This window comes from Malassezia japonica, chromosome 7 (genome assembly GCF_029542785.1).
Source record: "Malassezia japonica chromosome 7, complete sequence".
NCBI classification, from domain to species: Eukaryota; Fungi; Basidiomycota; class Malasseziomycetes; order Malasseziales; family Malasseziaceae; genus Malassezia; species Malassezia japonica.
In genome coordinates, this window is record NC_083376.1 from 201,902 (window position 1) to 226,735 (window position 24,834).

The 24,834-nt window shown below is 60.2% G+C and overlaps 12 protein-coding genes across 12 annotated transcripts; 6 read left to right on the top strand and 6 right to left on the bottom strand.

Annotated features, from left to right (window-relative positions):
* Nucleotides 1-30: 30 nt before the first annotated feature.
* On the top strand, nucleotides 31-1,143 carry yml6 (54S ribosomal protein yml6, mitochondrial; the record flags this gene model as incomplete). The annotated part of the gene is made up of 1 exon (XM_060267528.1): nucleotides 31-1,143. The coding sequence occupies one exon, from the start codon at nucleotides 31-33 to the stop codon at nucleotides 1,141-1,143; it is 1,113 nt and encodes a 370-aa protein (XP_060123511.1).
* Nucleotides 1,144-1,185: 42 nt separating this feature from the next.
* Nucleotides 1,186-2,832, top strand: MJAP1_003603 (uncharacterized protein; the record flags this gene model as incomplete). The annotated part of the gene is made up of 1 exon (XM_060267529.1): nucleotides 1,186-2,832. The coding sequence occupies one exon, from the start codon at nucleotides 1,186-1,188 to the stop codon at nucleotides 2,830-2,832; it is 1,647 nt and encodes a 548-aa protein (XP_060123512.1).
* Nucleotides 2,833-2,841: 9 nt separating this feature from the next.
* Nucleotides 2,842-7,428, bottom strand: MJAP1_003604 (uncharacterized protein; the record flags this gene model as incomplete). The annotated part of the gene is made up of 1 exon (XM_060267530.1): nucleotides 2,842-7,428. The coding sequence occupies one exon, from the start codon at nucleotides 7,426-7,428 to the stop codon at nucleotides 2,842-2,844; it is 4,587 nt and encodes a 1,528-aa protein (XP_060123513.1).
* Nucleotides 7,429-7,480: 52 nt separating this feature from the next.
* GCV1 (aminomethyltransferase) lies at nucleotides 7,481-8,746 on the top strand (the record flags this gene model as incomplete). The annotated part of the gene is made up of 2 exons (XM_060267531.1): nucleotides 7,481-8,504; nucleotides 8,529-8,746. The coding sequence occupies 2 exons, from the start codon at nucleotides 7,481-7,483 to the stop codon at nucleotides 8,744-8,746; spliced, it is 1,242 nt and encodes a 413-aa protein (XP_060123514.1).
* A 145-nt stretch (nucleotides 8,747-8,891) lies between these two features.
* On the top strand, nucleotides 8,892-11,247 carry MJAP1_003606 (uncharacterized protein; the record flags this gene model as incomplete). The annotated part of the gene is made up of 2 exons (XM_060267532.1): nucleotides 8,892-9,051; nucleotides 9,074-11,247. The coding sequence occupies 2 exons, from the start codon at nucleotides 8,892-8,894 to the stop codon at nucleotides 11,245-11,247; spliced, it is 2,334 nt and encodes a 777-aa protein (XP_060123515.1).
* Nucleotides 11,248-11,280: 33 nt separating this feature from the next.
* Nucleotides 11,281-12,489, top strand: ARC1 (G4 quadruplex nucleic acid binding protein; the record flags this gene model as incomplete). Its single annotated transcript, XM_060267533.1, has 2 exons — nucleotides 11,281-11,508; nucleotides 11,545-12,489. 2 exons carry the CDS (start codon nucleotides 11,281-11,283, stop codon nucleotides 12,487-12,489), a joined length of 1,173 nt encoding a protein of 390 aa, XP_060123516.1.
* Nucleotides 12,490-12,517: 28 nt separating this feature from the next.
* Nucleotides 12,518-13,951, top strand: MJAP1_003608 (uncharacterized protein; the record flags this gene model as incomplete). The annotated part of the gene is made up of 1 exon (XM_060267534.1): nucleotides 12,518-13,951. One exon carries the CDS (start codon nucleotides 12,518-12,520, stop codon nucleotides 13,949-13,951), a length of 1,434 nt encoding a protein of 477 aa, XP_060123517.1.
* Nucleotides 13,952-14,142: 191 nt separating this feature from the next.
* Nucleotides 14,143-16,438, bottom strand: MJAP1_003609 (uncharacterized protein; the record flags this gene model as incomplete). The annotated part of the gene is made up of 2 exons (XM_060267535.1): nucleotides 14,143-16,017; nucleotides 16,040-16,438. 2 exons carry the CDS (start codon nucleotides 16,436-16,438, stop codon nucleotides 14,143-14,145), a joined length of 2,274 nt encoding a protein of 757 aa, XP_060123518.1.
* Nucleotides 16,439-16,460: 22 nt separating this feature from the next.
* Nucleotides 16,461-18,001, bottom strand: MJAP1_003610 (uncharacterized protein; the record flags this gene model as incomplete). Its single annotated transcript, XM_060267536.1, has 3 exons — nucleotides 16,461-16,639; nucleotides 16,662-17,041; nucleotides 17,064-18,001. The coding sequence occupies 3 exons, from the start codon at nucleotides 17,999-18,001 to the stop codon at nucleotides 16,461-16,463; spliced, it is 1,497 nt and encodes a 498-aa protein (XP_060123519.1).
* Nucleotides 18,002-18,168: 167 nt separating this feature from the next.
* MJAP1_003611 (uncharacterized protein) lies at nucleotides 18,169-19,254 on the bottom strand (the record flags this gene model as incomplete). The annotated part of the gene is made up of 4 exons (XM_060267537.1): nucleotides 18,169-18,420; nucleotides 18,443-18,746; nucleotides 18,770-18,884; nucleotides 18,909-19,254. 4 exons carry the CDS (start codon nucleotides 19,252-19,254, stop codon nucleotides 18,169-18,171), a joined length of 1,017 nt encoding a protein of 338 aa, XP_060123520.1.
* A 312-nt stretch (nucleotides 19,255-19,566) lies between these two features.
* On the bottom strand, nucleotides 19,567-20,471 carry MJAP1_003612 (uncharacterized protein; the record flags this gene model as incomplete). The annotated part of the gene is made up of 5 exons (XM_060267538.1): nucleotides 19,567-19,809; nucleotides 19,858-19,877; nucleotides 20,046-20,134; nucleotides 20,200-20,284; nucleotides 20,468-20,471. 5 exons carry the CDS (start codon nucleotides 20,469-20,471, stop codon nucleotides 19,567-19,569), a joined length of 441 nt encoding a protein of 146 aa, XP_060123521.1.
* A 3,402-nt stretch (nucleotides 20,472-23,873) lies between these two features.
* MJAP1_003613 (uncharacterized protein) lies at nucleotides 23,874-24,662 on the bottom strand (the record flags this gene model as incomplete). Its single annotated transcript, XM_060267539.1, has 3 exons — nucleotides 23,874-23,894; nucleotides 24,393-24,533; nucleotides 24,624-24,662. The coding sequence occupies 3 exons, from the start codon at nucleotides 24,660-24,662 to the stop codon at nucleotides 23,874-23,876; spliced, it is 201 nt and encodes a 66-aa protein (XP_060123522.1).
* Nucleotides 24,663-24,834: the final 172 nt, after the last annotated feature.

Consider the following 24,834-nt stretch of genomic DNA (forward strand, 5'->3'; position numbering starts at 1 on the left):
TCGCGGCGCACCAGCGTGGTCAGAACGACGATGCTGGGCCGGGTGGTGCGGAGCGCAGGCGCGCTGCTGCACGGCATGCCGCGCGCGCTGCATACGTCGGCGCGCGCTGGCGAAGCATTAGAAAAGGCGGCGTCGCACCCTTCTGACTTTTTCGCGCTGGAGCGCACGGAGCCGATCGTGCACATGCGCCTCAGCTACCTCGACAAGGCGACCAAGCCAGAGGGCGAAGACGCGCACCAGTACGTGCCGCTCTCGTCGCACGTCTTCAACACTCCGCCGCACCAAAACGCGATGCACCTTGCGACGGTGTACTACCTCGACGCCCTGCGCAGCGGCACGGCGTCGACCAAGTCCCGCTCGGAAGTGGCTTTCTCGGGCCGCCGTCTGCGCCCGCAAAAGGGTACGGGTCACGCCCGCCTCAGCGACGCGGGCTCGCCGATGCTGCGCAAGGGTGGCGTTGCACACGGCCCGCGCCCGCGCGACTTTGCCACAGAACTTCCGCGCAAGGTCCGCGAGCTGGCTTTGCGCTCAGCGCTCAGCGCGCGCGTGCGCGAAGGGTCCCTGCACATTGTACCGAGCCTCTCGTGGCAGCCGCCGCCGACGTCGACTAACAAGCTCGCTCGTCTGCTGAGCGACAAGCGGTGGAACCGCGCCTTGTTCCTTACGGCGCCCCGCCAGCCCCAAAACCTCCTACAGGGCCGCCGCACGGACGCGCGCCCGTCGGCATCAGACCCGATTTACGACGAGGAGCAGCTCAAGCGCCACGCGCGCTACGTGCGCAACTTTGAGATTGCCGCGCGCAATCTGCCCGATATCGAAGTCCTGCAGCTGCACACGCTTCCCCCTCATATCAAGCCGCGCGCAGAACACGCCAAGAAACCGGGTGAGCTGCACGCCTACCAGGTACTGCAGCACCGCCAGGTGATTATGGATCTCGGCGCCCTCGAGTGGCTCGAGGAAAAGCTCGGCGGCGCGCCGGTCCAGGAGATGTACGCCGAGGAGCTGCGCCTCCTTGCCGCGTCTGAGTCGCAGACTTCTTCGACCGAAAACGAGACGAAGCCGGATGAGAAACCGCCGTCCTCTGCTACGAGCACCGCCACTGACGCGGCGACCAACGCCCTGGCCGATGCCATCGCTCCGTAGCCCCGATACCATGCTTAGTAAGCTACTTTTCTCCTCCACACCATGGCCGAAGCGCGCAAGCGCAAAAAGGTGCCGCGGTACGATGAGTACGGCAACTACCTCGGTGACTTTGCCGACGAGCCGGAAATCAAGGCGACCGAGGTCGCGAAGAGGGAGCCGGAAGTGAAAGCGGCGGCGCCGGCTGCGCGCGCAGTGCCGCCGCCGGTCCTGCGCATTCCGGCTGCTGTGCGTCGTGCGCCGACAGGGCCGGTATTTCGCTGCAATATGGACACGACGCTGCTGGAAAAGAGCACATGTCCTTTCACGGCGAGCTCAGAGATCGAGCTTATGCTGCACCGCGCCGACCGCCATCTCGTGTACCCTCCAGGGGGGATCGACGAGCTCCGGAAGAAGGATCCGATGCGCGCAGCCGAGGAGCGCGAGCGCCTCGCACGGCTGCGCAAGGGTGGCGTACGTGCCGCAGACGGACCACCGGACTCGACGATCATGGGGCTCAATATTCGCTTGGATACACCGGAGCTCGTTTCCGAGTGGATCAAGCAGCGCAAAAAGCGGTTTCCGACCGCGGCGGTCGTGCAAGAAAAAGAGGCACTCAGGCAGCGTGGGCGCTTGACGATTGCAGACAAGGAGAAGAATGCGAGGGAGAAGGCGGAAATGGAGAGAAAAGAGGCAAAAGAGGAAGGAGATACAGAAGAAACCAAAGCAACAGAGGACAAAGACGACAAAGACGACGAGAACGACGAGGACGACGAGGACGACGAAGACGACGAGGGATCTTCGTCGGAAGAGAGCACAGACTCTTCTTCCTCCGACATGGACCCTGAACGCGACGCCATCTCGAGCAAGATACCTGTACCCGAGCGCCCGACAGATGCGCCGCGCCTCTGCCGTTTCTACCTCCAGGGCACCTGCACCTTTGGCGAGCAGTGCCGACACGCGCACGGCGATGCGCCCCAAAAAGTGCGCCGCATCGCACCTCGTCCCCCCCCATCCAACCCGTTCCAGGCTCCCGAGCTGCTGCGGAGCCTGTTGGAGAATGAAATCGCGCAGCATGTCGACGCACTCGGACAAGTCATCCGTTTTGTGCTAGACAACGACATGCTCTTCCCTGTCGAGCGCGTGCCCGGCCAGGCGGCCGAGCAGGCTCAGCGGCGCCAAAAGATTGTACCGCTGCATGGCGCCCCCCGCGGCCGCCCTCCGTCGCCGACGCTGCGTGCGCTCGTCGACCTCGTGTGGCCGCCTGAGCCTGATCCGCTCGTGTACCACGACCCCCTGCGTCGCGCGGACCCCAAGCCGCTGCGCCCCAGCGAGCTCGAAGCGATCGCGAAAGATGACAAGCTGCGCACGATTCTTGCGCCGTGCACGCCACTGCACCCCCATGGCCACGTCAACGAGTCGTTGCGGAGTGCGCTGCAGTCGTGGGACGCGCTGCCCACCGACCGGCACCGTGCCGCGGCGCTGCAGCTGATCCTCGGCGTCGGCACGCAGAGCCCGATGTACGCCCACGACGCGTATACGCCGCCCGGCCAGCGTGCGCGTCCTGTTGCCGTCCATACCCGCCAGCGGCCGATTACCGAGGCCGAGCTGTTGCGCTGTGGTCTGCGTGTCGGCCCCGACGAGGTCCGGCTGATCCAGCACATGGCCGAGGTTGTGAGTGCTGCAACGAGTGGCGCCGAATTTACCCTATAGCTATATACCCTAGTTCTGCGCCCGCTTCTTCCGTGCAGTGCCCGCTGCATCGAGCAGATAGGCAAGTTCTGCCGGCCCTGCGCTCTGGCAGAGCTGGAAGAAGCGCGACTGCTTGTTCTGCAGCAGGACATGCGGCTCGCCGATCTCCACGACGCTGCCCCTGTCCAGGAAGAGCACCTGGTCGTAGGCAATGACCGAGCGCAGGCGGTGTGCAATCGTAAGCACACTGCTGTGGCAAAAGGCTTCGTGGATAACCTCGGTGATGCGCATGTCGGTGTCGTAGTCGATCGAGCTGCTCGCCTCGTCAAAGAGCACGACACGCGAGCGGCGCAGGATGGCTCGCGCGAGGCAGAGGAGCTGGCGCTGGCCCTGGCTCAGGTTCGTGCCGCTCTCTGCGATGGAAAAGTCGAGGTTAGCAAACTGGCTCGACGGTCCGTCGACGAGGTGCACGGTGCGCAGTGCATCGAGGAGCTGTTCGTCGGTAAACTCGCCGAGCACATCGAGCACCGAGCGCAGCGACCCCGAAAGAATCACTGGGTCCTGCGGCACGATCTGCAGGCGCGAGCGCAGATCGGTCAGGCCGACTTGCGCAATGTCCACGCCGTCGATTGTAATGGAGCCCTCGTGCGACTCGACAAAGCGCAGGAACGCGTTGGCCAGCGTCGACTTGCCACTGCCGGTCGGCCCGACGACGGCGAGCTTCGTGCTCGGCTGCACCTCGAACGAGACGTGGCGCAAGACGTCAGGGAGGCCTGGCGCGTAGCGCATGCACAGGTCGCGCACGACGATCTTGCCGTGCTCCGGCCAGTCGGCAGACGGGCGCGGCTCGCAAACCTCGGCGGCCTCCTGGTCAATGGTATCCGCAAACTCAAACACACGTTCGACGGCGACGCCCGACGTCTGGAAAATCGTGTACATGCGCATGAGGATCAGAATATTAAAGTTGAGGTCGATCAGGAACGTAATCGAAAAGTCGGCGGCGGGCGCATCGACGTCTTGCTCAAGGAGAATCATCAGACAAGAGCCAAGGACGAGCACTGAGGAGATCAAGTTGAACATTTGAGATATCCAGCGGCTGCCCTGGTTCGTCCACCAGATGTAGCGGTTGTTGTTATCGAGCACCGCATACATCTCGTTGGTAAAGCGCTGCTGCGCACCGAACGCACGCAGCACAGTAACACCATGCACTGCGTTTCCGAACGAATTCACGACGAGCGTGCGCGAGGTTGAAGTAAGGCGCTGCAAGTCGCGTGCAGTCGCAATGTACCACTTGCTCAGCGTCGTGTATAGGGGCGTGAGCAGGAGCAAGGCCAAAACGAAGCGCCAGCCGCTCACAATGTATAACGCAATGCATGTCGTCAGCAGCTGCGTAACGCGGATGACCACGTCGGCAATCGCGCGTGCAAATTTGGAGTCGAGCACCTCGAGGTCCTGCCCAAAGCGGTTCAGCAGGCGGCCGCGCGTCATCATGTCGTGGAAACGCAGCGGGGCACGCAGCGTGCGCCAGAGCATCTTGTCAAAGAGCCTACGCGACGCAAGAAGTGACATGGTGTAGATCCCGACCCAGCGCAGCACGCCGAACAAGATACCGGTCACGACCAGCACCACGTACCACGAAAGCCACCACGCACTCGCGTGCGTCGACTTTCCGATCGTCGCACTCCAGTCGCGCAGCCATGCGTTGTTCACCAGGTCCCAGAGACTCGAGGCAGCAAAGAGGAGCATCGTCACGATGCACAGCGGCCAGCCGCTGCTGGCTTGGACATACGCCTCCCACACTCGCCACGCGATGCTACCGCGCTCGCGGTGCTCAATCGCGCGGCTTTTTCCACCATGTTCGCTGAGCTTGGCGTCCTCCGGCTGCTTCTCGGAAGGCTCCTCATCCTCTTCCTTTGCCTCGAGCAGGCCGTTAAAATGGGTCGACTTGAGGAACTCGGGCCCACTTCCGTCAAAGGCAATACGCCGGTCATCGAGATACACGACCTTGTCCATCTGGGGTCCGACTAACTGCACATTGTGCGAGACGAGCAGCAGCGTGCGCCCTTCGATCAGCGGACCGGCCAGCAGGCGCTCGGCAAGGTGCTTGGCGGTGTGTGCATCGACCGCCGAAAGCACGTCGTCCAGGAGCAGGACACTCGCACGCGAGTACACCGCACGCGCAAGGGCGACGCGCGCTTTTTGACCACCGGACAGCTCTGTGCCATTCTCGCCCACGTCGGTCATGTCGCCGTGCTCGAGCTGCTGCAGGTCGCCACGCAGCGAGCACGCCTCGAGCACCGCCTGGTAGCGCTTGGCGTTGCCGAGCGGCAGGCCAAAGAGGATGTTTTCACGCAGCGTCGTGTTCATCAGGTACGGCGTCTGCGGCGCAAAGGCCACCAGATCAGGGCGCAACCAGCGGTCCGTGTTTAGAGCATCGACCGCCGCCTCGCGCGTCGCGGTGTCAAAAGGGATACCGTCGAATGGCGAGCGGGGGCATACCACATTCCCGGAGCGCAACTCGGCCTCGTGCAGGAGTGCATGCAGCAGGAGCGACTTGCCTGTGCCGACGCGGCCGCAAATCAAGTTACGGCCTGGCGCAAATTTGACCGAGAGGTCGTGCAGTGTAAAGACATTGGCCGCGCCGGCCTCGGCGGGCCAGGAAACGGTCGCATTTTCCAGGGCGACAATGGGGCGCGGCGCGTCTTTCGGCGGCTCGTCCGCGCCGCCGGTCGGCGACGGGGCGACCTGATCACGCAGCAGAAACTCGCAGATGCGGCGCAGCGAGACCATCGCCTGCATGATGTTGGTGAGCGAAGAGGGAAGCATGGTCAGTGTCCAGCGCAACTCGCTAAACACGGCCAGCGACGTAAACGCAATTTTGGGCGTGAGCGTTTCGTGCAGGACCAGCGTATAGTACGAGAAGGCGACAACAGTAACGAGCAAAGGATTCACTTCGAGAATGATGCTCAGGCACGATTCGAGGACGAATGTCCAGCGCTGCTGGTTGAGCTCTTCTGTGCGTGGCTTTTGGATACGCTCGTCAAAGCGGCGTTCCCACGCTTGCGACTTGATCATGCGAATGCCCAGGAAGCACTCGTTCAGCAGCCCCATGCGCTTGTCGCGCGCAGCCATCAGCTGTTCGTTTGCATGGGAGAAGCGCTTGCTCACAATCGAGATCGATGGAATGAGAATGAGCGTCGAGGCGAGGCCGACAATCGCCGACACGCCGAGGATTCGGTACGCAAAGTACCCACCGAGAGCCAGCTCAAACGGCACATTGATCAGCATGAACAGGTCGAAAAGCATCGTCGTGACGCGCTTCAGATCGACGAGGTGGAGCGTGAGCACTTGGCTGCTGCTCGACGGCCCCTCTTCGTTCGCGCGCGTCTCGTTACGGCGGTTCAGCGTCTTGTCGTAGAGCATCGTCGAGAGCTGCGTGGTGATGCGCACATTCAGCTGCGCTTCGAGAATCGACCAGAGCTGCCCTTGGACCGTACTGCTGATAATCACCGTGAGGAACAGGCCAAGGACCCACGGGAGTGCACGCATCAGCGTGTCCATCGGAAGCTCCACGAGCTTGTCCTCCGTCTCGAGCACCGCAAAGATGCGGTTCGCAAAGAAGGACGGGGCATAGTAAAAGAGCACCGACACGATCGTCAGCGTAAACATCATGAGAAAGTAGCCGGTATTCGCGAGGAACAAGACGGCCATCAGGCCGCGCGTCTCGCGCGACCAGAGGCCGATGCGTGCCGGCGCCTCTGCGAGCGCCGCGCGGGGCGACTCGTCGTGGTACAGCGCCGCAGACGCGGCCGGGAGAAAGCGGTGCAGAAGGATACGCGCCTTGACCGAGAGCGACTCGGCCTGCATGGCGTGTCCCATGATCGGCACGTCGATCGCACGCAAGAAACCGTGGCGCTGCGTCGCGCGAACGAGGCGCAAAAAGTGCACAAAAAAGAGTTGGCCGAGAGGCGAGTTGGCGATCGACATCGTCTCAGCGACCGGCACGGTCGACGGGAGCGCCTCGCCATCCTCAGGCTCGGTATCTTCGAGCGTCAGCGCGAGTGCGCCTCCGCCGGTCGCGATGCGCGCCGGCTGGCCTGGCAGCGAGCCGCTGAGGCAAAAGAGGAGCACAAAGTTGGCGAGCTGCGCCCAGTCTCTTGTCGAGAAAGGCGCGCCAAACGCGTAGCGAAAGAGCTCGCCGATCGACATGAAGAATGCAATGCTAAATATGCAGCAGATGGCGCGCCAGCGCGACGCGCCACGGAACCTCGGCGCGAGCGCGCGCAGGGCCATGGGCAGGAGGAGCAGGTAGGCGAGGAGGACCGCGCCTCCCTGCGCACGCACCTCGACACCGTCCTCGATGGAAATCGTAGAAAGAAGAAGGCCGCCGACCACGAGCACGGCCTGCACATGGTGCCAGAACCGCATATGGCGCCAGAACTGGGCGACGTGTACCGTTTCTTCGCACGCCTCTGCTTCCGACAACGGCGCCGGTGGCGCATTCGCGCGCTTCAGATCGCCAAACACGAGTCCCAGCAAGTCGTACGCCTGCGTAGCGACTGCTGCACCGATCTCGACCTTGGCCAGGGTCCGCAGCGCGTCCCACTCCGCCGTCATGGTGGCAATCAAAAAGCCCGATCGCCCGATTTCACCCCTGCTTCTCCCGATCATGGCCCAACTTCTGAAGCGTACGACGGTCGCCCGCAGCGTTGCTGCGTCGGCGCGCATCTCGACCCCCCGCCTCTTTCATGTGGCTGCCGCGCGCTATGCGGCGCGCACCGGTCTCTACGACTTCCACGTGCAGAACGAGGCGAAGATTGTGCCGTTCGGCGGCTACGACATGCCGCTGAGCTACGGCAAGGTCGGCCAGGTGGCTTCGCACAAGCATGTGCGCGAGCACGCGGGCCTCTTTGACGTGGGCCACATGGTGCAGCACAAGTTTACCGGCCCCACGGCCGCCGCGTTCCTGCAGCGCATCACGCCCGCGTCGCTGACGTCGATGGCGCCGTTCAACTCGACGCTCTCGGTGCTGCTTTCCCCCGAGGGCGGTATCCTGGACGACCTCATCATCACCAAGCACGCGGACGACGACTTTTACGTCGTGACAAACGCCGGCTGCCGTGAGGACGACCTCAAGTACATTGCCGAGCAGCTCGAGGCGTTCGGCAAGGACAACGAGGCGCCGAAGCACGAGGTGCTCGAGAACCAGGGCCTGGTCGCCCTGCAGGGCCCCTCGGCGGCGGGCGTGCTCGCGAAGCTGCTGCCTGCTGACTTTGACCTGAGCAAGCTGGTGTTTGGCCAGAGTGCGTTTGTCTCCCTGTCGCTCCCTGGCGGCGAGACGGTCGAGTGCCACGTCGCGCGCGGCGGCTACACCGGCGAGGACGGCTTTGAGATCTCGATTCCCCCTGCGTCGACCGAGGCGGTGGCCAAAGCGCTGCTCGCCGACGCCGAGGTCGAGCTCGCGGGTCTCGCGGCGCGCGACAGCCTGCGTCTCGAGGCGGGCATGTGCCTGTACGGCCACGACCTCGACCCCAGCGTGTCGCCCGTCGAAGGCGCGCTCGCGTGGACCGTCGCCAAGGACCGCCGCGCGGCCGCCGACTTCCTCGGCGCGGAGCGCGTCCTGCGCGAGCTCAAGGAGGGTCCCCCCCGCCGCCGCATCGGTCTGCTGGTCGAGGCGGGCGCCCCCGCACGCGGTACGTACCCCCAACTAACCACAGAGGGCAGCAAAATCTATGCCGAGGACGGCACTACGGAGATCGGCCAGGTGACGTCGGGCATCCCCTCCCCGACGCTCGGCAAGAACATTGCCATGGCCCTCGTCAAGAACGGCTACCATAAGCGCGACACGCCGGTCAAGGTGTCCGTGCGCAACAAGCTGCGCGATGCGACCGTGGCACGCATGCCGTTTGTCCCCAGCAAGTTCTACCGTGGATAGCTGCTCCGTGCGCATGCGCACGTGGTCGTATGGAGGCACGAGCGCACGCGATTGGTATAGAGTGCATTTCGTTAGTAAGCGGGGACCACGCCGGGCACATCGTGCGCGAGTCCGAGCGCTTATCGACCATAGTGAGCGCGGCGAGATGTCGCAGGCGGTGAAAGCCGCGATCGCGGCGCGGCGACAGGTGAGCCGGTCGCCAGAAAAACGGAGCGAGGCGCCCGCAGGTGGCGCGTGGGGCGAGCGCGAGCCCGTCCTGCTCCAGAAACCGCTCGAGGAGATCCTGCGTGGCGCGTGCGGAAATGGTGCGTAGATATCCTGACCCAGGCCGCGTGAACCTCGCGTCGCGGTTTCCGTCGCTGGAGCGGTGCCCGGAGGAGCTCTTTGATCTGCTCGACGACGACGCCCCAGAGTGGTTCACCCGCGCGGAGGACGAGGAGCGCGAGCCGTGGTACAACCGCAGCGACCTGCTCGTCCTCCAGCTCGGTGCCAACGACATGAAAAGCGTCGACGAGCGCGTCGGCGAGTTTATCGGCCTCACACGCCTCGAGCTGCACAGCAATCAGCTCACAGCCCTGCCGAGCGCGCTCGCGGGCCTACAGAGCCTCACGGCCATCACCCTGTCGCACAACCAGCTCGCGGCGTTTCCCGCGTGCCTGCTCGGCCTCGCGAGCCTGACGAGCCTCGATCTGAGCCACAACCAGATCGAGGCGCTCTGGACGGAAAAAGAGGCGCACGACGTCGAGGCGCCACTGCGCTCGCTGCGCACCCTCGACCTGAGCCGCAACAAGCTGCGCACCGGCGCGCTGGTGCGTGCGGGCGAGAGCGAGGTCCAGGTGCTTGCCTTTCCCACGAAACTGCGGCGCCTCGATTTGAGCGAGAATGCACTCCAGGGGCCGCTGCCGCTGCAGCTCTTCTCCCCCCTGACCGTGCTGGAAGAGCTGGATCTGAACGGAAACGACATCCCCGACGCGGTGTTTGCGCCACCGCCACCGGACGCCAAGATCCCGCCCGCGCTGCCGCGCCTACATGTGCTCGACGTGCGCCGCACACACATTTCTGCGCTCGGGCCGCTAGAGAGCCTGTTTGTCTCGGGCAGCGCCTTGTCCCTGGACGAGGCGAGGGATGCACAGCGCGCACCTGCGCACGCGCCGCCCGACGCGTCCGGCCTTGCGGCGCACCAGCTGGTGCGTGTGAGCGGCCGACCCGGCGCTTCGGAGGCGGAGCTTGCCTCCATCCCGGTCGTGGTCGGCGAGGAGGCGACGACGCTCCCCCCCCTGTTTGTTGTGCTCGACGCGCACCTCGTGCGCGCCGAGCCCTCGCGGCGCAAGCGTGGCGGCCGCGGCCGTGGCGGCGACTCGCGCCGCGACGACCACGACGAGCCGCCGCAAGGCGACGCCGGGAGCGCGCTTGCGAACGCCAAGCTCAGCTCGAAAAAGAAGGAGGCGCTTGGCCAAGTGCCGTGCAAATTCTTCCGGAACAATGGATGCAGCGCCGGCGACGCGTGTCCCTTTGCGCACACGCTCCCGGGCGAGGGCCAGGCGAAGGCCGTGTGCCAATGGTACCTAAAAGGAAGCTGCCGCTTTGGGCACCGCTGTGCCCTGGCGCACATCCTCCCCGGCCAGCCGATGAGCATGGACCGCAAGAACAAGCGCGCGGCGCAGCACGGCCAAAAGGCCGAAGAGAAGCCCGCGACGGAAAAACGGAGCTCGAGCGGGTCGCGTGTGCGCGGCACGCCGCTCGCGCCGCCCGCGCCCGGCGCGGTGTTCATCCCCGAAAGCGCGCGGCAGCCGCACGAGCCGAGCCCCCCCCAAGCCTCGCTCCCCGACGAGAAAGGCGGCTGGGAAGACCGCGCGGCGGTCGACGCGGCGCACGCGTTCGGCACGAGCCCCTTTTCCTACCCCGGCTCGCACTCGCTCTTCTTCAACACGAACAGCGACGTGGACGTCAGCGCACGCGCGCTCGGCACCACGCCGAGCCAGGCGCCGTGGACGCGCGCGCCGCGCGACGACCCGTTGGCGGACAGCAGCCACGCGGAGGACTTTCTTCCCTCGAGCCTGAGCGACCTGCTGACGCCCGCCGAGCTCGAGCGGCGTACACGCAGCACGCGCGAGCCGCACGGCCCCCGCAGCACGTCCCAATCCCTCCCCACGCACGGCCCCGACTTTGGTGCGCTGCACGACATTTCGCCGCCCGCGCCTATGGGCCACTACTCGGTCCCCGGGCGTGTCGGCGCGCAAGGCACGCCGATGCCGGGGCGCATGGGCGCACAGAGCGTGCACGCGTCGCCCTTCCTCGCCGCGCTGAGCTCGCCGCCGAGCGCTGGCTCGCCGATGGTCGGCGACCGCGTCGCGCTGTCGTTCGGCGCGCGCCCCATGGAAGATGGCCGGCGGATGGGCATGGGCCATCCCTTCCGCGAGCGCCAGCCGCACGCACCCATCTCTCCTGCGCTGCTCCCTGCGCGCGACGATACGGACGATGCGATCTTTGAGCTCGAATAGTTCGGCCGAAGTGAAAATCCTTTTCGATAGACCATGACGGCGCAGCGCTCGCGGCAGCTGCTCGCGGAAGTGTACGCGCGTCTTGTGAGTGACAAGGGCGCGCTGGCGGCGCTGAACACCGCCGGCCCGCTGCGTGCGTACGCGCACGAGCTCGCGGCGCTCACCACGGCGCCGGCCGAGGTGCTTGGCGCGACAGACGCCGAGAAGGAGCGCACGAACAGCTGGCTGGACGAGGTCGAGGGCATGAATGGCAGTCTCGAGGTGCGTAGGGCGCACTGGCAGAGGCTTACGCGACAGACACTGGACCGCGAGCTTGCCTCGCGCACGTTTTTGAGCGGCAACGCACCGACAGCGGCAGACTACTCGCTCTTTGCGTCGCTGTACGACGTCGTGTCGACGCTGCCGCCGGCCGCGCAGCACGCGCACCCGTCGCTGGTGCGCTACTTTTCCCACATGTCGCACCTGGCGGCCGGTGCGCAGCTCGATCCCCCGGTGACGCCGTTTGAGCCGGCGTTTGAAGGCTTCCCCACGATTCAGCGCGCGGCGCCGGTCAAGGAGAAGAAGGAGAAGAAGGAGGCGAAGGAGGCAAAGGAGGCAAAGGAGCCGAGCGAGGCCGCCGCCGCCGCCGCCGCGGCGCCCAAGAAGGAAAAGAAGGAAAAGAAGGAAAAGGCCCCCAAGGCGGCACCGGCGCCAGAGACGCCGCTGCCGTCGATGGTCGACATGCGTGTCGGCAAGATTGTCGACATCAAGCGCCACCCCGATGCGGACGCGCTCTACCTCGAGCAGGTCGACTTTGGCGAGCCGGATGGGCCGCGCACCATCCTCTCTGGCCTGGTCCACTTTGTCCCGATTGACCAGATGAAGGACCGCTGGGTGGTCGGCATCTGCAACCTGAAGCCCGTCGCGATGCGCGGCATCAAGAGCTTCGGCATGCTCCTCTGTGCCACGTCCAAGGACGGCAAGGACGGCGGTATCGAGCCGGTATGCCCCCCGGCCGACTCGCAGGTCGGCGACCGGATCTACGTCGAGGGCTACGAAGGGATGGAGCCGCTCGAGCAGCTGAATCCCAAGAAGAAGATCTTTGAGGCGATCCAGCCGAACTACCTCACCACCGACGACCGGCTCTGCGCCTGGAACGGCCCCCTGCCGAGTGCGCCCGAGGGCGACAAGGCGCCCCGCCTCCTCCGCACCGCGCGCGGCCCGTGCTATGCACAGACCTTTAGCGGCGCCACGCTGTCGTAGTCCTCCACATAGGCACGTGCCAACTACCATGACGGACCTCCAAAGCCAGTACCACGCCGCGGGCCAGGGCCATGTGTTTGCGTTCTGGGACAAGCTCTCGCCTGCTGAGCAGGGCGAGCTGACTGAGCAGCTCGAGAAGATCGACCCGGCGCGCATCAACGACACGGTCAAGGCCGCGCTCGCCGCCGACGAGGCCGCGCGCAACGAGAAGCAGGCCAAGGTCGAGGCGCCGCCCAAGGACAGCATGGTCTCGACTGTGGGCGACGCGGCCGCCGCGGACAAGTACCGTGAGATTGGTCTCGAGGCGATCGGCAACGGCGAGGTCGGCGTGCTGCTCCTCGCCGGCGGCCAGGGCACGCGTCTCGGCTCGTCGGCGCCCAAGGGCTGCTTTGACATCCAGCTGCCGAGCCACAAGAGCCTCTTTCAGCTGCAGGCCGAGCGCATCGCCAAGCTCCAGGAGCTTGCGGCAAAGAAGTCGGGCAAGCAGGTCGTCGTGCCGTGGTACGTCATGACCTCGGGCCCGACGCGCAAGCCGACCGAGGCGTTCTTTGCGGAGCACAACTTCTTTGGCCTCGACAAGGCAAACGTCGTCTTCTTTGAGCAGGGCACGCTCCCGTGCATCTCGAATGAGGGCAAGATCATGCTCGACGCGCCGTCGCGCGTCGCCACCGCGCCGGACGGCAACGGCGGCATCTACGCGGCGCTCCGTGCGCCGCTCGCCAAGGGCTCGGACGCGAGCGTCGTGTCGGACCTCGCGAAGCGCGGCGTAAAGTACGTGCACGCGTACGGCGTCGACAACTGCCTCGTCAAGGTCGGCGACCCCGTGTTTATCGGCGTCTGCCTCGAGAAGCAGGTCGGCGCGGGCGTCAAGGTCGTCCAAAAGACCGACCCGGCCGAGTCGGTGGGCGTCGTGGCGCAAAAGAATGGTGCGTTCAGCGTCGTGGAGTACTCCGAGATTCCCAAGGAGCTCAGCGAGGCGCGCGACGAGTCGGGCGAGCTGGCGCTGCGTGCGGCCAACATTGCCAACCACTTCTACACGGTCGACTTCCTCGCGCAGCAGGTGCCCTCGTTCGAGGCCAAGATGGCGTACCACATTGCGCGGAAAAAGATTCCCACCATCGACCTGCAGACCGGCGAGCGCGTCAAGCCGGACACGCCGAACGGCATCAAGATGGAGCTGTTCATCTTTGACGTGTTCCCCTTCTGCGACAAGCTCGCCATCCACGAGGTCGAGCGCAAGGAGGAGTTCTCGCCGCTGAAGAACGCGTCGGGCACCGCGTCGGACAACCCCGAGACGTCGCGCCGCGATTTGCTTGCGCAGCAGCGCCGCTGGCTCGAGCACGCTGGCGCGACGGTCAAGGGAGACGTCGAGCTCTCGCCCAAGGTGACGTACGCGGGCGAGGGTCTCGAGGCCGCCAAGGGACGCTCGTTTGACAAGACGGAGAATGTCGAGTCGCTCTAATAGGTACCAGTGTTGGTGCGTAGCGTACGAATTTCGAGTCTGCAGCGCTTGCAACCAGGACAGACGGTTTGCGGCGAACAGTGTCGTGATCAAATCGTATCATGGATGACGAGTGGGTGGCACATTCCGTCGCATCCAACTCGAGGACGACAGGACAAGCGCCATTGCTCTCTTACACACTACGTACTACGCTACGCCTCGGCGACACTCGCCTCGAGACTCGCCCACGCACCGCTCTCTACCACAATGTCGCCTTCTTTTTCGAGCGCCGCAACATCCGCACGTAGCGCCGCAATATCCGCACGTAGCTGGGCATAGACACCCGAATCCCCGCCCTCGTCTTGGAGCGCAGGCGTGCCGCGCTTTAGCCGGCGCAGCGACTCGAGGTTCCGCGTAATGGTCTGCACGGCCGAAGTGTACCGCGCCAGCGTGCTGTCGATCACCTCGCTCGCCCACGCCTGCCGCACATCCTTGGCCACAGCGCCGTCGCCAAGAAACTGGCGCAGGGGCAAAAAGATCTGGGGGATAAACGCGCTCGCTTGTGGCGCACCTTGCTTCGCGGCCAGCGCACGGAACTGCGAGCTGGCCGCACGGACGTGCCGGAGCGGCTCGGCACACTTGCGCTGCAGCGCCGCAACGACCACACGCCCGATGCGGGGCGCAAGCGGCTCGGCATGCCCGAGCGACGCGTCGAGCGCATCAGACACGGCCGCACGCACCGCCTCCGCCTCGTGCTCGCCGAGGATCTTGGGCAGGATAAACGCACGGAAGGACGTGCGCACGCGCTCTTCAAAGAGCCGCGCGTCCGAGAGGAGCGCCGCTTGGCTCTGCAAATGCCGCACCTCTTCTGGCGTCATCCCGTCGTCGCTCGGGGCGTTGGGCGTCACGCTGCGCGAGGGCGTATCGCTTTCGGACGCCGCGGGGGTGACCGACGCGAGCCACGTCGCGTACCGGCTGAGGATATGCAGGCTCAGGCGCCACTCGCGCGCGGCGAGCACAGGGACATGCCGTGTCTTGCGCCACGGCTGCAAAAAGGCGTGCAAGAGGTGCGCAAAGCCACCGTGCACAAAGCCAGCGGCCGGCGCGGGCGTCCGTAGCGCTGCTTCCAGGTCGGTGACCGTCTCGCGCGCACGTAGATGGAAAAAGGCACTGAGCTGCCAGCGCCGCTCGAGCGCTTTCGTCGCTTCGTGCGCGCGAAACGCAGCCGCGGCGCGCTTCGACGGCGCAGCACGCACAAGCGCCTCGAGAAAATGCTGCACGAGCGTATAGTTGCGGTGGAACGCGTCGGGGCGGCCGACAAAGAAGAGCGTGCCTCCGTGCTCATCCATAAGCTTGCCCGAGGCCGTGCGCCAGAGGACATCGTTGAATACGTCGAGGGCGCCGCCACCAACGCGCTCGGAGATGCGGCTCACGCTTTTTAGGCTCTGTGCGGTCTGCAGGATCCCATCAAGCACCCGCAGGAGCGGCGCGGCGGCGGCGCAGTCGGCCGCGTCGCCAAACATGAGGCCCGTGAGAGTATGCAGCTGTGCGCGCTCGGCTTCGTCCGCATAGACGTCGGCGCTCAGCACGTTTTCTGTATGGCCTCGGGAGAGGAGCGGGGCGACGAGGCCGCGCTCCATCTGTACGAGCGCCGCATGCGTCGCGCTTGCGTCGAGCGCGCGGCTTGTCTGCAGGCCGAGGTCCAGTGCGCTGAGCCCCTCGGCGTCGGTGGTATCATGGAGCAGGGTATGTAGTGCGTCCTGAAGGAGCGTCTCGCTCTCGGTGCCGAGCGCGCGGCGCGCGGCGTGCACACGCGGTTGGAGTGCGGCAAGAAACGCCGCATAGGTCTCGGTATCGACCTTGTCGAGCAGGTCGGCGACGCACAAGTACTCGCGCAGTGCCTCGCGCATGCGGTCCACAAGCGGCGCGTCGCTTGTCGGCTCGGGCACGTCTGTCTCGTTGCTCTCTGTCCCCTTGCCGAGCACCTCGTCGAGGGCCGCGTCGGCGATCGGGACGTGTGTTCCACGGAGCGCCGCCTGCACGCGGTCAAGGCCTGCGTCGATATCGAGCAATGCAGTGAGATTGCGCTGCGTTAGCCTGGGTGCGTACCTTGTCGATGCGCGCCTGCGCGCTGGCCTCGCGCTCGCGCTCCAGCTCGTCCTGGATTCCCCCAAGCGCCGCCCGCAGCTCCTGGAGCACGCCGCGTGCTTTTTCCATGTCCGTATCACCGCCGAGCGCCTTGATGCGCCCGGCGTCGACATTCAGCATTGTCGCAAGCGCCACAAAGTCACGGTACTTGTCGTGGATCACCTGCACGAGCCGCTCCTGCAGCGTATGGCTGTAGGTGCGGAGCTCTTTGAGGATCGTCTGCACGTCCTGTCCGTACGTGCGCGAGCACAGGAATGCGTCTACATCAAACACAGGCTCTTTCTCCGGCGACAGCAGCGCCAGGCCGCGCTCGAGCGGCGGCGGAAGCGCCAGCGCCGGCACGACACCCACGTCGTCCATCGTGTGGAGGAGGGTATTTACACTATGGGGCGGACCACAACGGGCGAAATGCGTCGCGGCACTGGTCCTTCTTGCGCCCCACGTCGGAGATGAGGCCAAAGAGGCGTGTCGCGACCCAGTCTTCCCAGATGCGGTGCCATGGCTGGACGATGCGCCAGAATACAAGGTCGTGGTACATAAAGTAGTCGCGGTAGTCGTAGGCTGGGTCAGGGAGAATACGTACCGACAATCGCCCTCGGATTTACGTAGATCTTGGGCCGCATCGGGCGCGCGAGGCGATGCATGTCGAGCGAAGAGAGCAGGCACTCGGACGCGTAGCAGATCTTGCTGGTGCGAAAGTGCAGCGGGAGGCGCGCGGGCTTCTCGTCGCCGTCGTTGACCGCCCCCCGCAGCGGGAGGTGCGCGATGGTAGGCTCCGTCTCGTTGCTGCCTGTGCGGTTCGCCGGCGGCGCGAACCAGCGCGCGTCGAATGCCGTGATGCCGTTCCAGCACGAGTTGACCGGCACCGCCTCGCCCGCATCGACGCGCTTCTGGTCGGAGCGGCGCGCAAAGTACGGCCAGAGGGGCCGGGGGCGGACAATGTCCTGGTCGCGGGTGACCCAGCTGGGTAAGTAGAGCAACCTACGTGTCGTAGAATCCGATCGAGTAGTAGTCGATCGCACACGCCTGGTCAAACTGACCGCCGGCCGTGTCGAGGAGCGTGTGGATCGTTGCTGCGTCGAAAAGAATGTCGTTGAGAAAGAGGACTTTGGAAAACGGGCGGCCATTGAGCCCGTCCTTGTGCGAGACGTACATCGGGTCCATCGCCTGATTGCGCAGGTACGCAAGGCGCTCGATGCGGTCCAGGCGTCGGAAGCCTTTGCGCTTCGTCACAGTGAGAATGTGCCGCTGGACGCCGAGGCGCTCGAGCTCCGCGTCGAGCTCGTGCAGGAGCGCCGGCGTTCGGTCCTGCGAATCGTTCTCGAAGATCGACACGAACACATTGCTTGGGCCCATGTCCACGATGAACTGCAGCAGCGCGCTGCGGTACTTGGGCAAGATCGCCTCGTTGTTGTACAGATTCGACGCAATAAAGAACGTCTCGTTCCTGGGGTTGTACACCCCATTTTCCACGCGCACCGGCGGCGCACGGGGGGCGACGTACGCATCGCCACGCAGCACGGCGATGGCACACGTCAGCGCGTACAGCGTCGCGATTAGCCCGAGCACAAGGCGCGCCCACGCGCCGGCGCTCGTTGGCAGCGTCCGCCGGTGCACCAGGCGGATGAGATCGATCGCGAGATACAGCGGCAGCACAAAGCACACGCTCACAAGGTATATAAAAAGTGTAGAAGGAACGTAAAAGTAGATGCTGAGCGCAGCAAACATCGCCAGGGCGACAAAGAAGATGGCGCCGTACGGCGACCGCGCAAAGTCTTTGAACAGGTGCGCAGCTCCTCGCCGCGGCTGCGAAAATGGGGGAACATACGACTCGCTAGGAAGGAAGGCCTCCGTCTCGAACTCGTCCTGCATCTCGTCGAGCTCGTACGACCCCCCGTCCTTGGGCCGGTGCGAATTGGACATGGCGACAAATATGGAGGTGCGTTTAATTTCGTCTTCGGATATCCGCGGAGTTTGACCAACGTTCAGGCGACAGCGGCGGCTGCGCACGGTGCAGTCCCATCACTCGGTGCGAGAACGTTGCATTAGGCACATGGCGCCAGGCACAATACAGCACATCTAAAGTACATCTACCTCTTGGAGCTCTGGTCGGAATCCAGGGGGAGGTCGTCGTCGCTGTCGTACGTGCCGGAGCGGTACTGCGACGTCTCAAACAGGTCGATCGACCCGAACGTCGCGAGAATGACACACAGGCCGAGGTCAGGGAGCACGCAGAACACCTGGAAAAAGACATTGGTGTAGTCCCACGAGTACCCAATCACCGTCAGGAACACGGCCTTGAGGAGCATGAGCGACGCGAGCACGACGAGAATCGTCAACATCTGTGTGAGAAAAGCGACCTACAATATCCAGCTGGGGGTGCGTCACAATCACGCGCTCCTGGACAAACTGGCCTTCGAGCAGGTCGGTAGCCACGGTACCGTACTTGAACTCGCCTTTCAGCTTGCGGTGGCGCGCAATGGCGACCAAGATCGCCACCCAAATCGCAAAGTAGATCGCGACGTGCACCGGCCAGATGTAGTAGTAGCGCCACGACTCGACACCGATCGTCGCAGCGGTTAGCACCAGGAAAAAGGCAATAAAGCCGGGGTGGAACATGCCGAGGTCAAAGATCTGGCGTCCATAGCACTGGTCGGCCAGACGAGCCCTAAGGTAAGAATGGATACGTACCACCGTGCATAGAGCAGGTAGACAAGGCACATCATAATCGACATGGCCACCGAGTACATGACCATCATGACATGCAGTTTGCCGACAGATCCCACCGCAAAACCGATAAACTGGACTAGAGGTCAGCACAGATACGTACCAATCGAAAAGAGAAGCAGAATGCCATACTCGAGCTTCGCACGGCGCTTTGCAAGGTAATAAACAAACACCAGGAGAAAGACCGCCCAGATACACATGAAAAAGAGGTAGCCGGTGTCGACATACTCAAACTCTTCATACGCGTAGCATTGGCCCGTAGTGGGGATACAGATCGCATACGGACCGCCCGTCCCGGAGCCAGCGGTCGTGCCGGGGGCGTTGGTCGAGGACTTGGGGTTGCTCACTCCACTGCCGCTGTTGGGGTTCACCTTGCCGTAGCCAGAATTGTCTGAAATCGACTTGCCATAGTCCGGACCGTAGTCATAGGCACCATACGAGCTGGACATGTTCACTGGCACTCCCCGGTGGTTGCGCGGGAGGTGCTCGCGTACAATGAAGGGGCTATCCCCTGACCCGATCCATCGGGCACCTAATGCGTCCCACAATTCGCAAATTGCGCACGTTGCCAAATCGACTGTGCGCGTTGGTTATTCCCTCCACTTTCGACGCGCCAAGCCGCGCGTTCTCGCGAGGAACTGGTACAATTGCAAGTGACTATGATTGGAACGAGTGTAGAAAAAAATTAGGATGCAAGCATGCGGGATGTGGTATAGGTGTCTCGAGATTAGTGTGTGTTTTGGGGGTTGAAAGACCGAGATCTAGTTCTCAGCGACATCGATAACAGGGTGAATATATGGCTTCTCAAACTGTGGCCTGTATTGCGCGACTTCAAAGTCGTCCACAATCTCAGCCCGGCCGACCATAAAGGTAAAGAACAAGTCGGGAAGGATACAAAACACGGTGAAAAAGATGTTGGAGTACTTCCTCGCAAAGAAGAGCGCCAAAAGAAAGACGGATTTGAAGAGCATAAGCGATGCCATAATGATCACCGTCACGATCATCTAGAGTTAGAAACCGAGACTTACCGAATCCACGTGCCAGTGGCTTACCACGAATGGGTTGGCCACCTCTGGGTTCTCCAAGCTAATTCCACTGATTTGGCCAGGAAAGCGAGTCTCGAGAAGTCGATGGCGCGTAATGCTGATGATAGCTAGCGTCCAAATGATAAACGATGTGGCAATGTGAATAATGGCCACGATTCCTGGGAAAAAGCCGGCAAGGACAGAAAGGCCCACACCAAGAAACGTCACAAAGACGAGCATGGCCGGGTGGAGCATGCCAAAGTTAAACAGCCGCTGACTGTACGAGACATCAGCAATGTTGGTCCTAAACGGTTAAGGCAGGTCTTTGAGCACACGTACCATTTCGCATAAAATAGATAGACGACCCACATCTGCATAGACAGACCGACCGTATAAATGTTCACCATGACACGGCCATATCCGACGGTGCCGATGAGGAAGGCCGTAAACTGGGCTAATCGAGTTAGTTCCTAGCGTATTCGTACCGGTAGAGAAAAAGCAAAGTGTTGCATATTCCACCCGCGCTCGGCGCAACAGGGTGAATAGGCCAAAGACACAAGCAAAGATGAACCAGGTAGCAGTGAAAAAGAGCAAACCATCAAAGCCATTAAAACCATATCCAAGGTTTTCACCATACCCATATCCAAAGTAGCCACTAGAATAGCCTACATCGCCATATCCACCATTTCCATAACTTCCGTAGCCGCCAAACTCGGGTCCACCAGTACCACCGCCCCAGCCCCCACTCCAGGGGTTATAACAGCTACCGTCGTATCCGTGCCCATGTCTGTGCGACGATCCGACAGGATAACTATTACCGTAGTTGCTGGCACTGGCTCCCGTAGCACTCTGTGCATACGGTGTCGAGGCAGACATGTTGTGTCGACTACACTTGACCTCGTATCAAAATATAAAGCTCTGCCAAAGGAACGGACAAGAGTCTGATAGTCTTGTAGACAGTGCCAGGTAGTTTGAGATCGTCGGAATTCCGTGTTCAAACCACGTCTCAGAACCCAAGTGGTCACTGACTACCACCATGACGTATTTTTATTTACTCTGGCTAGCATGATGCACGTGTGATTGGCCCAAGCCAAAAGATTTACTTTATGCATCAATCTCGCATATTAAACCCCTGATCGTCGCGGCTTTGGAATATTTCAGTAATGCCCTGAAACGACCGAAACCATACGAGCATTGTGGGACTCAACCATGTCGATAGGTACAAGATGCAAAAGGGTATCGCCACTGGTATCTAGCTTTCTTGCACTTATATAGAGGGCTTAGTAGTCGGCAAATTAACTCGAGATGCTTTTTTTATTCGACAAAGTCTTGAGCGGCATAGGGGTCAAATTGGTAGCTTGGCTCCACAGTAGTTTTGTATTGCGACACTTCAAATTCGTCCAACGAAGCGTTAGGCATCAATAGCATGCTGAAGAACAAATCAGGAATCATACATAATGCCGAGAACATAGAACTCCCCAACCCGTACGGAACGAAGAAGCTCACGACCAAGGCAATGCATTTGAAGAGCATGATTGAAGCCAATAAGATGATCGTCACAATCATCTGTTGATTAGCATGCATAAACAAACCTTGTCCAAATGATCATGGCTGACCACCGACGGAATAGTAGGTCCAAGTTCACTGGCCTCTGGCTCTTTGGTTTCAGGAAGAGTTGACTGTAATTTGAGACGACGATGATTGCTTAGAGCCACTAGACTAGCAACCCAAATTGCAAAGGCGAAGACAAGATAGAATAACATGGAAATACCAGAGTAGAATACACTCAATACGATCAATCCCATGCCGAAGAAGGCCATAAATGTAATGAATGCCGGATGAAACATTCCCAGTTCAAAAACTTTTTCACCATGCAAAGTATCTGCGATGCGTGCCCTGCATGGTCAACGAACACTTTAAATACAAACCATTTGGCATAAAGTAAATAAACAATCAAAGTCATAATGGACGTAGAAGCAACATAAACCATCATCATTGCAACACGAATGTAGAGAAGGCCTAGAAGAAAGGTCACAAATTGGGCTGGAAATGTCAGAAGCAAATCTTCAACCCACATATTGAAAAGCCACATAGTGCAAGAAATTCAAGCTTTGCTTTACGGCGTATCCAGCATCCGAAGTAAATGACCATGAATACGCCCCAAATAATAGTGAAGAACAAGAAACCATCTTGTCCACTAAACTCTTTGGTCATGGTGCCAAAACCGAAGGCATAATCACCACCATGCCCATAGTAACCACCATTGCTGTTGTAGTTATTTTGGTAGCACTGATTTAGGCCACGTTGGTAGCCTGAATTATCACCATAATTATTGGTGTTGTTGTACGTGCTCGTACCATAGCTTGTACTTTGAGAGACGTTACTGACAGAGTATGCTGACGACATGACGACCCAATCCGCGCCGCTTTTGCGGCAATGTAGTCAGAACAAAGACTGCTCTAACGCGCGTTTTGGCTAGAGTGCTTAATTATTACGGTGGAACGTAATCTTATTTGTTGGCCAGTAAGATTGTGGAGGCAATGCACCCTGTTGCCTACTCCGCGTCACACCTATGGACTTGATTGGTTGTGAACAAATAATGACATCAAGAGCAGCTCGAAGCCCTTGCTCACTTGGCCTCGAGTCAATGGCTCGGGCGGTGGACAGAGTTCGCGCTGCGCTGCAAGTAGGTACTCGCACGTATAAAAGGTTTCAAGATAAAATATCATTGGCATTGCACTAGCTTATTGCAGCTACTTCATAGTATGTTAATCAATCCACAGCATCCTGTGCAGTATAAGGGTCATAGTGATAGCTGACCTCCTCTTTTGGAGTATATTGGGATACAACAAACTGGTCCACCGGTCCCGTGGGTATCAGCATAATTATGAAAAGCAGGTTGGGCATGACACTGCCAATATTGAAGAAGATGTTTGCGTAATTTGATTCGAAAAATGACCAAAACAGAAAAATGGGCTGCACAAACGCGAAGGATGCCATGACGACAATCAGGAGGATCATCTGTGGGTTAATAGGGTGTGACCGTAGACGTACCTTGTCTAATTGATTGTGATGGAGAATGTCCGATTGTCTCATAGCAGGGTCTTCGAGGGCATCGCCTCTACATTCTTTAACAGAATGAAGAGTGAGTCGCCGGTGACGACACAAGGATACTAATGATGTGACCCATATCGCAAACGCGAGCATCAAGAATATAGCTAATGATGCAAAGGTTTTAAATCCTAAAAGGACAAACGACGCAACTCCAAGCAAGATTAAAAATATAATGAAAGCAGGATGATACATTCCCAACTCGAAGACTTTCTCGCCATGCACAATATCAGCAATCCGTGCCCTAATTCAGTTAGTCTGATGTTACATTCTTTCCTTACCATTTAGCGTAAAATAAGTACACGATCCAATTCATAACCATAATAGATGCCAAGTACACATTGACCATTAAATTGGCTTGGCAGAGCGTTCCTAGGAGAAATGCGACAAATTGAACTGCAAGGTCAAAAGGATCTGGGAACATACCCAATGATAACAATGCCAATAGACCATGCTCAATCTTGGTTCGGTATCGTACTAAACAGCCTAAAAATACTAGAGTAAAGATGGACCATGTCACAGTGAAAAACAGAATACTTTCACCACCTGCAAAACCATACGCAATGGAGTCGACAGAGGAAGCTGGCCGATTGTGCACGAATCCTCCATAGTCACAGTAACCGGAATCATTCCCCTCTCGGTATCCGACCGGATCATTTGAATTAACCATCAAGTTATGATGGTGGTACGAACGAGCGATGGCGACGTTTTGCAGCATTGCTAGCCAATGCGTCTATTACGTTGGCATGACCTAAAAGATGTTTTAACTGCAATGATGGCTCCATTAGTGTGGAGGCCATGCATATTAGCGCAACGCGAACGCCTTTTATTCATACCAGGCGCATACATACAATGGTCATCAAGTTTTGACTCCTATTTCAACTATGGTTAATTAAATTTGAGTTGCAATTGTGCGAAAGAAGTCAAGGTGCTTATTTGTTGATGAGACTTGACTTAAGTAATGTAGGAACATACAATGCAAAACAGAATGATTGGTTAAAGTAGGTGAATTATTGTTGTGCATAACAAGCTTAATACTCGTCCATAGGATGGGATGAGCAACGGTCATTGGCCGCAGCTCGGTATTGAGACACTTCAAATTCTTCAATTTTGGCAGGAGACGACAGTAGAAAGGCGAAAACCAGGTCAGCTGGGAAGCAAAAAACTGTCGCGAAAATGTTGGAAGTATTGATGCCCACACAAAAGCAGACCAGAACGAAAATGGACTTGAAGAATAAAACTGACGACATCATAATAAGAGTAACCACCAACTGTAGGTAAGCGCAACATACGGTACATACGCTCTCCAGATGCTTGTGGCTAATCACAAATGGGCTGAACTCTTGGTCCTCGACATCCACTTCTTTCACGTTTCCCGGGAATTGAGAATAGTGTTGACGGTGGTGACTCAACGCAACCAGGGTGGTGACCCAAATGGCAAAAGACATGACAAGCAATACAATCGAGGTAACGAGCGCATAAAACACGCTCAGAACAGCGAGACCCAGCCCGAATACAATCATAAATGTAATAAAGCCAGGGTGGTGGATACCGCGGTCAAAGATGTTCTTGCCATAGGCGATGTCGGCTGTCTTAGCCCTAAGTGTTAGAAAGCAGTAGAATAAAACGTACCATCGCGCAAAGTAGAGGTAGGTAGTCCACATCATCACGATAAGTGCCACCAAGTACAAGATTGTCATGACGTAAGTATTAGCGACCATCCCCACGAGGAAAGCGACCCATTGCACTGCAAATTAGCATTAAGCTGAAACACACCAAAAGAAAATAGCGCTAAAGAGCCATATTCGAGCTTCGCGCGCCGACGGAAAAGGCAGCCAAGGTAGATGATTGAAAAGACGAACCAAATCACGACAAAAAACAAAAGACCATGGT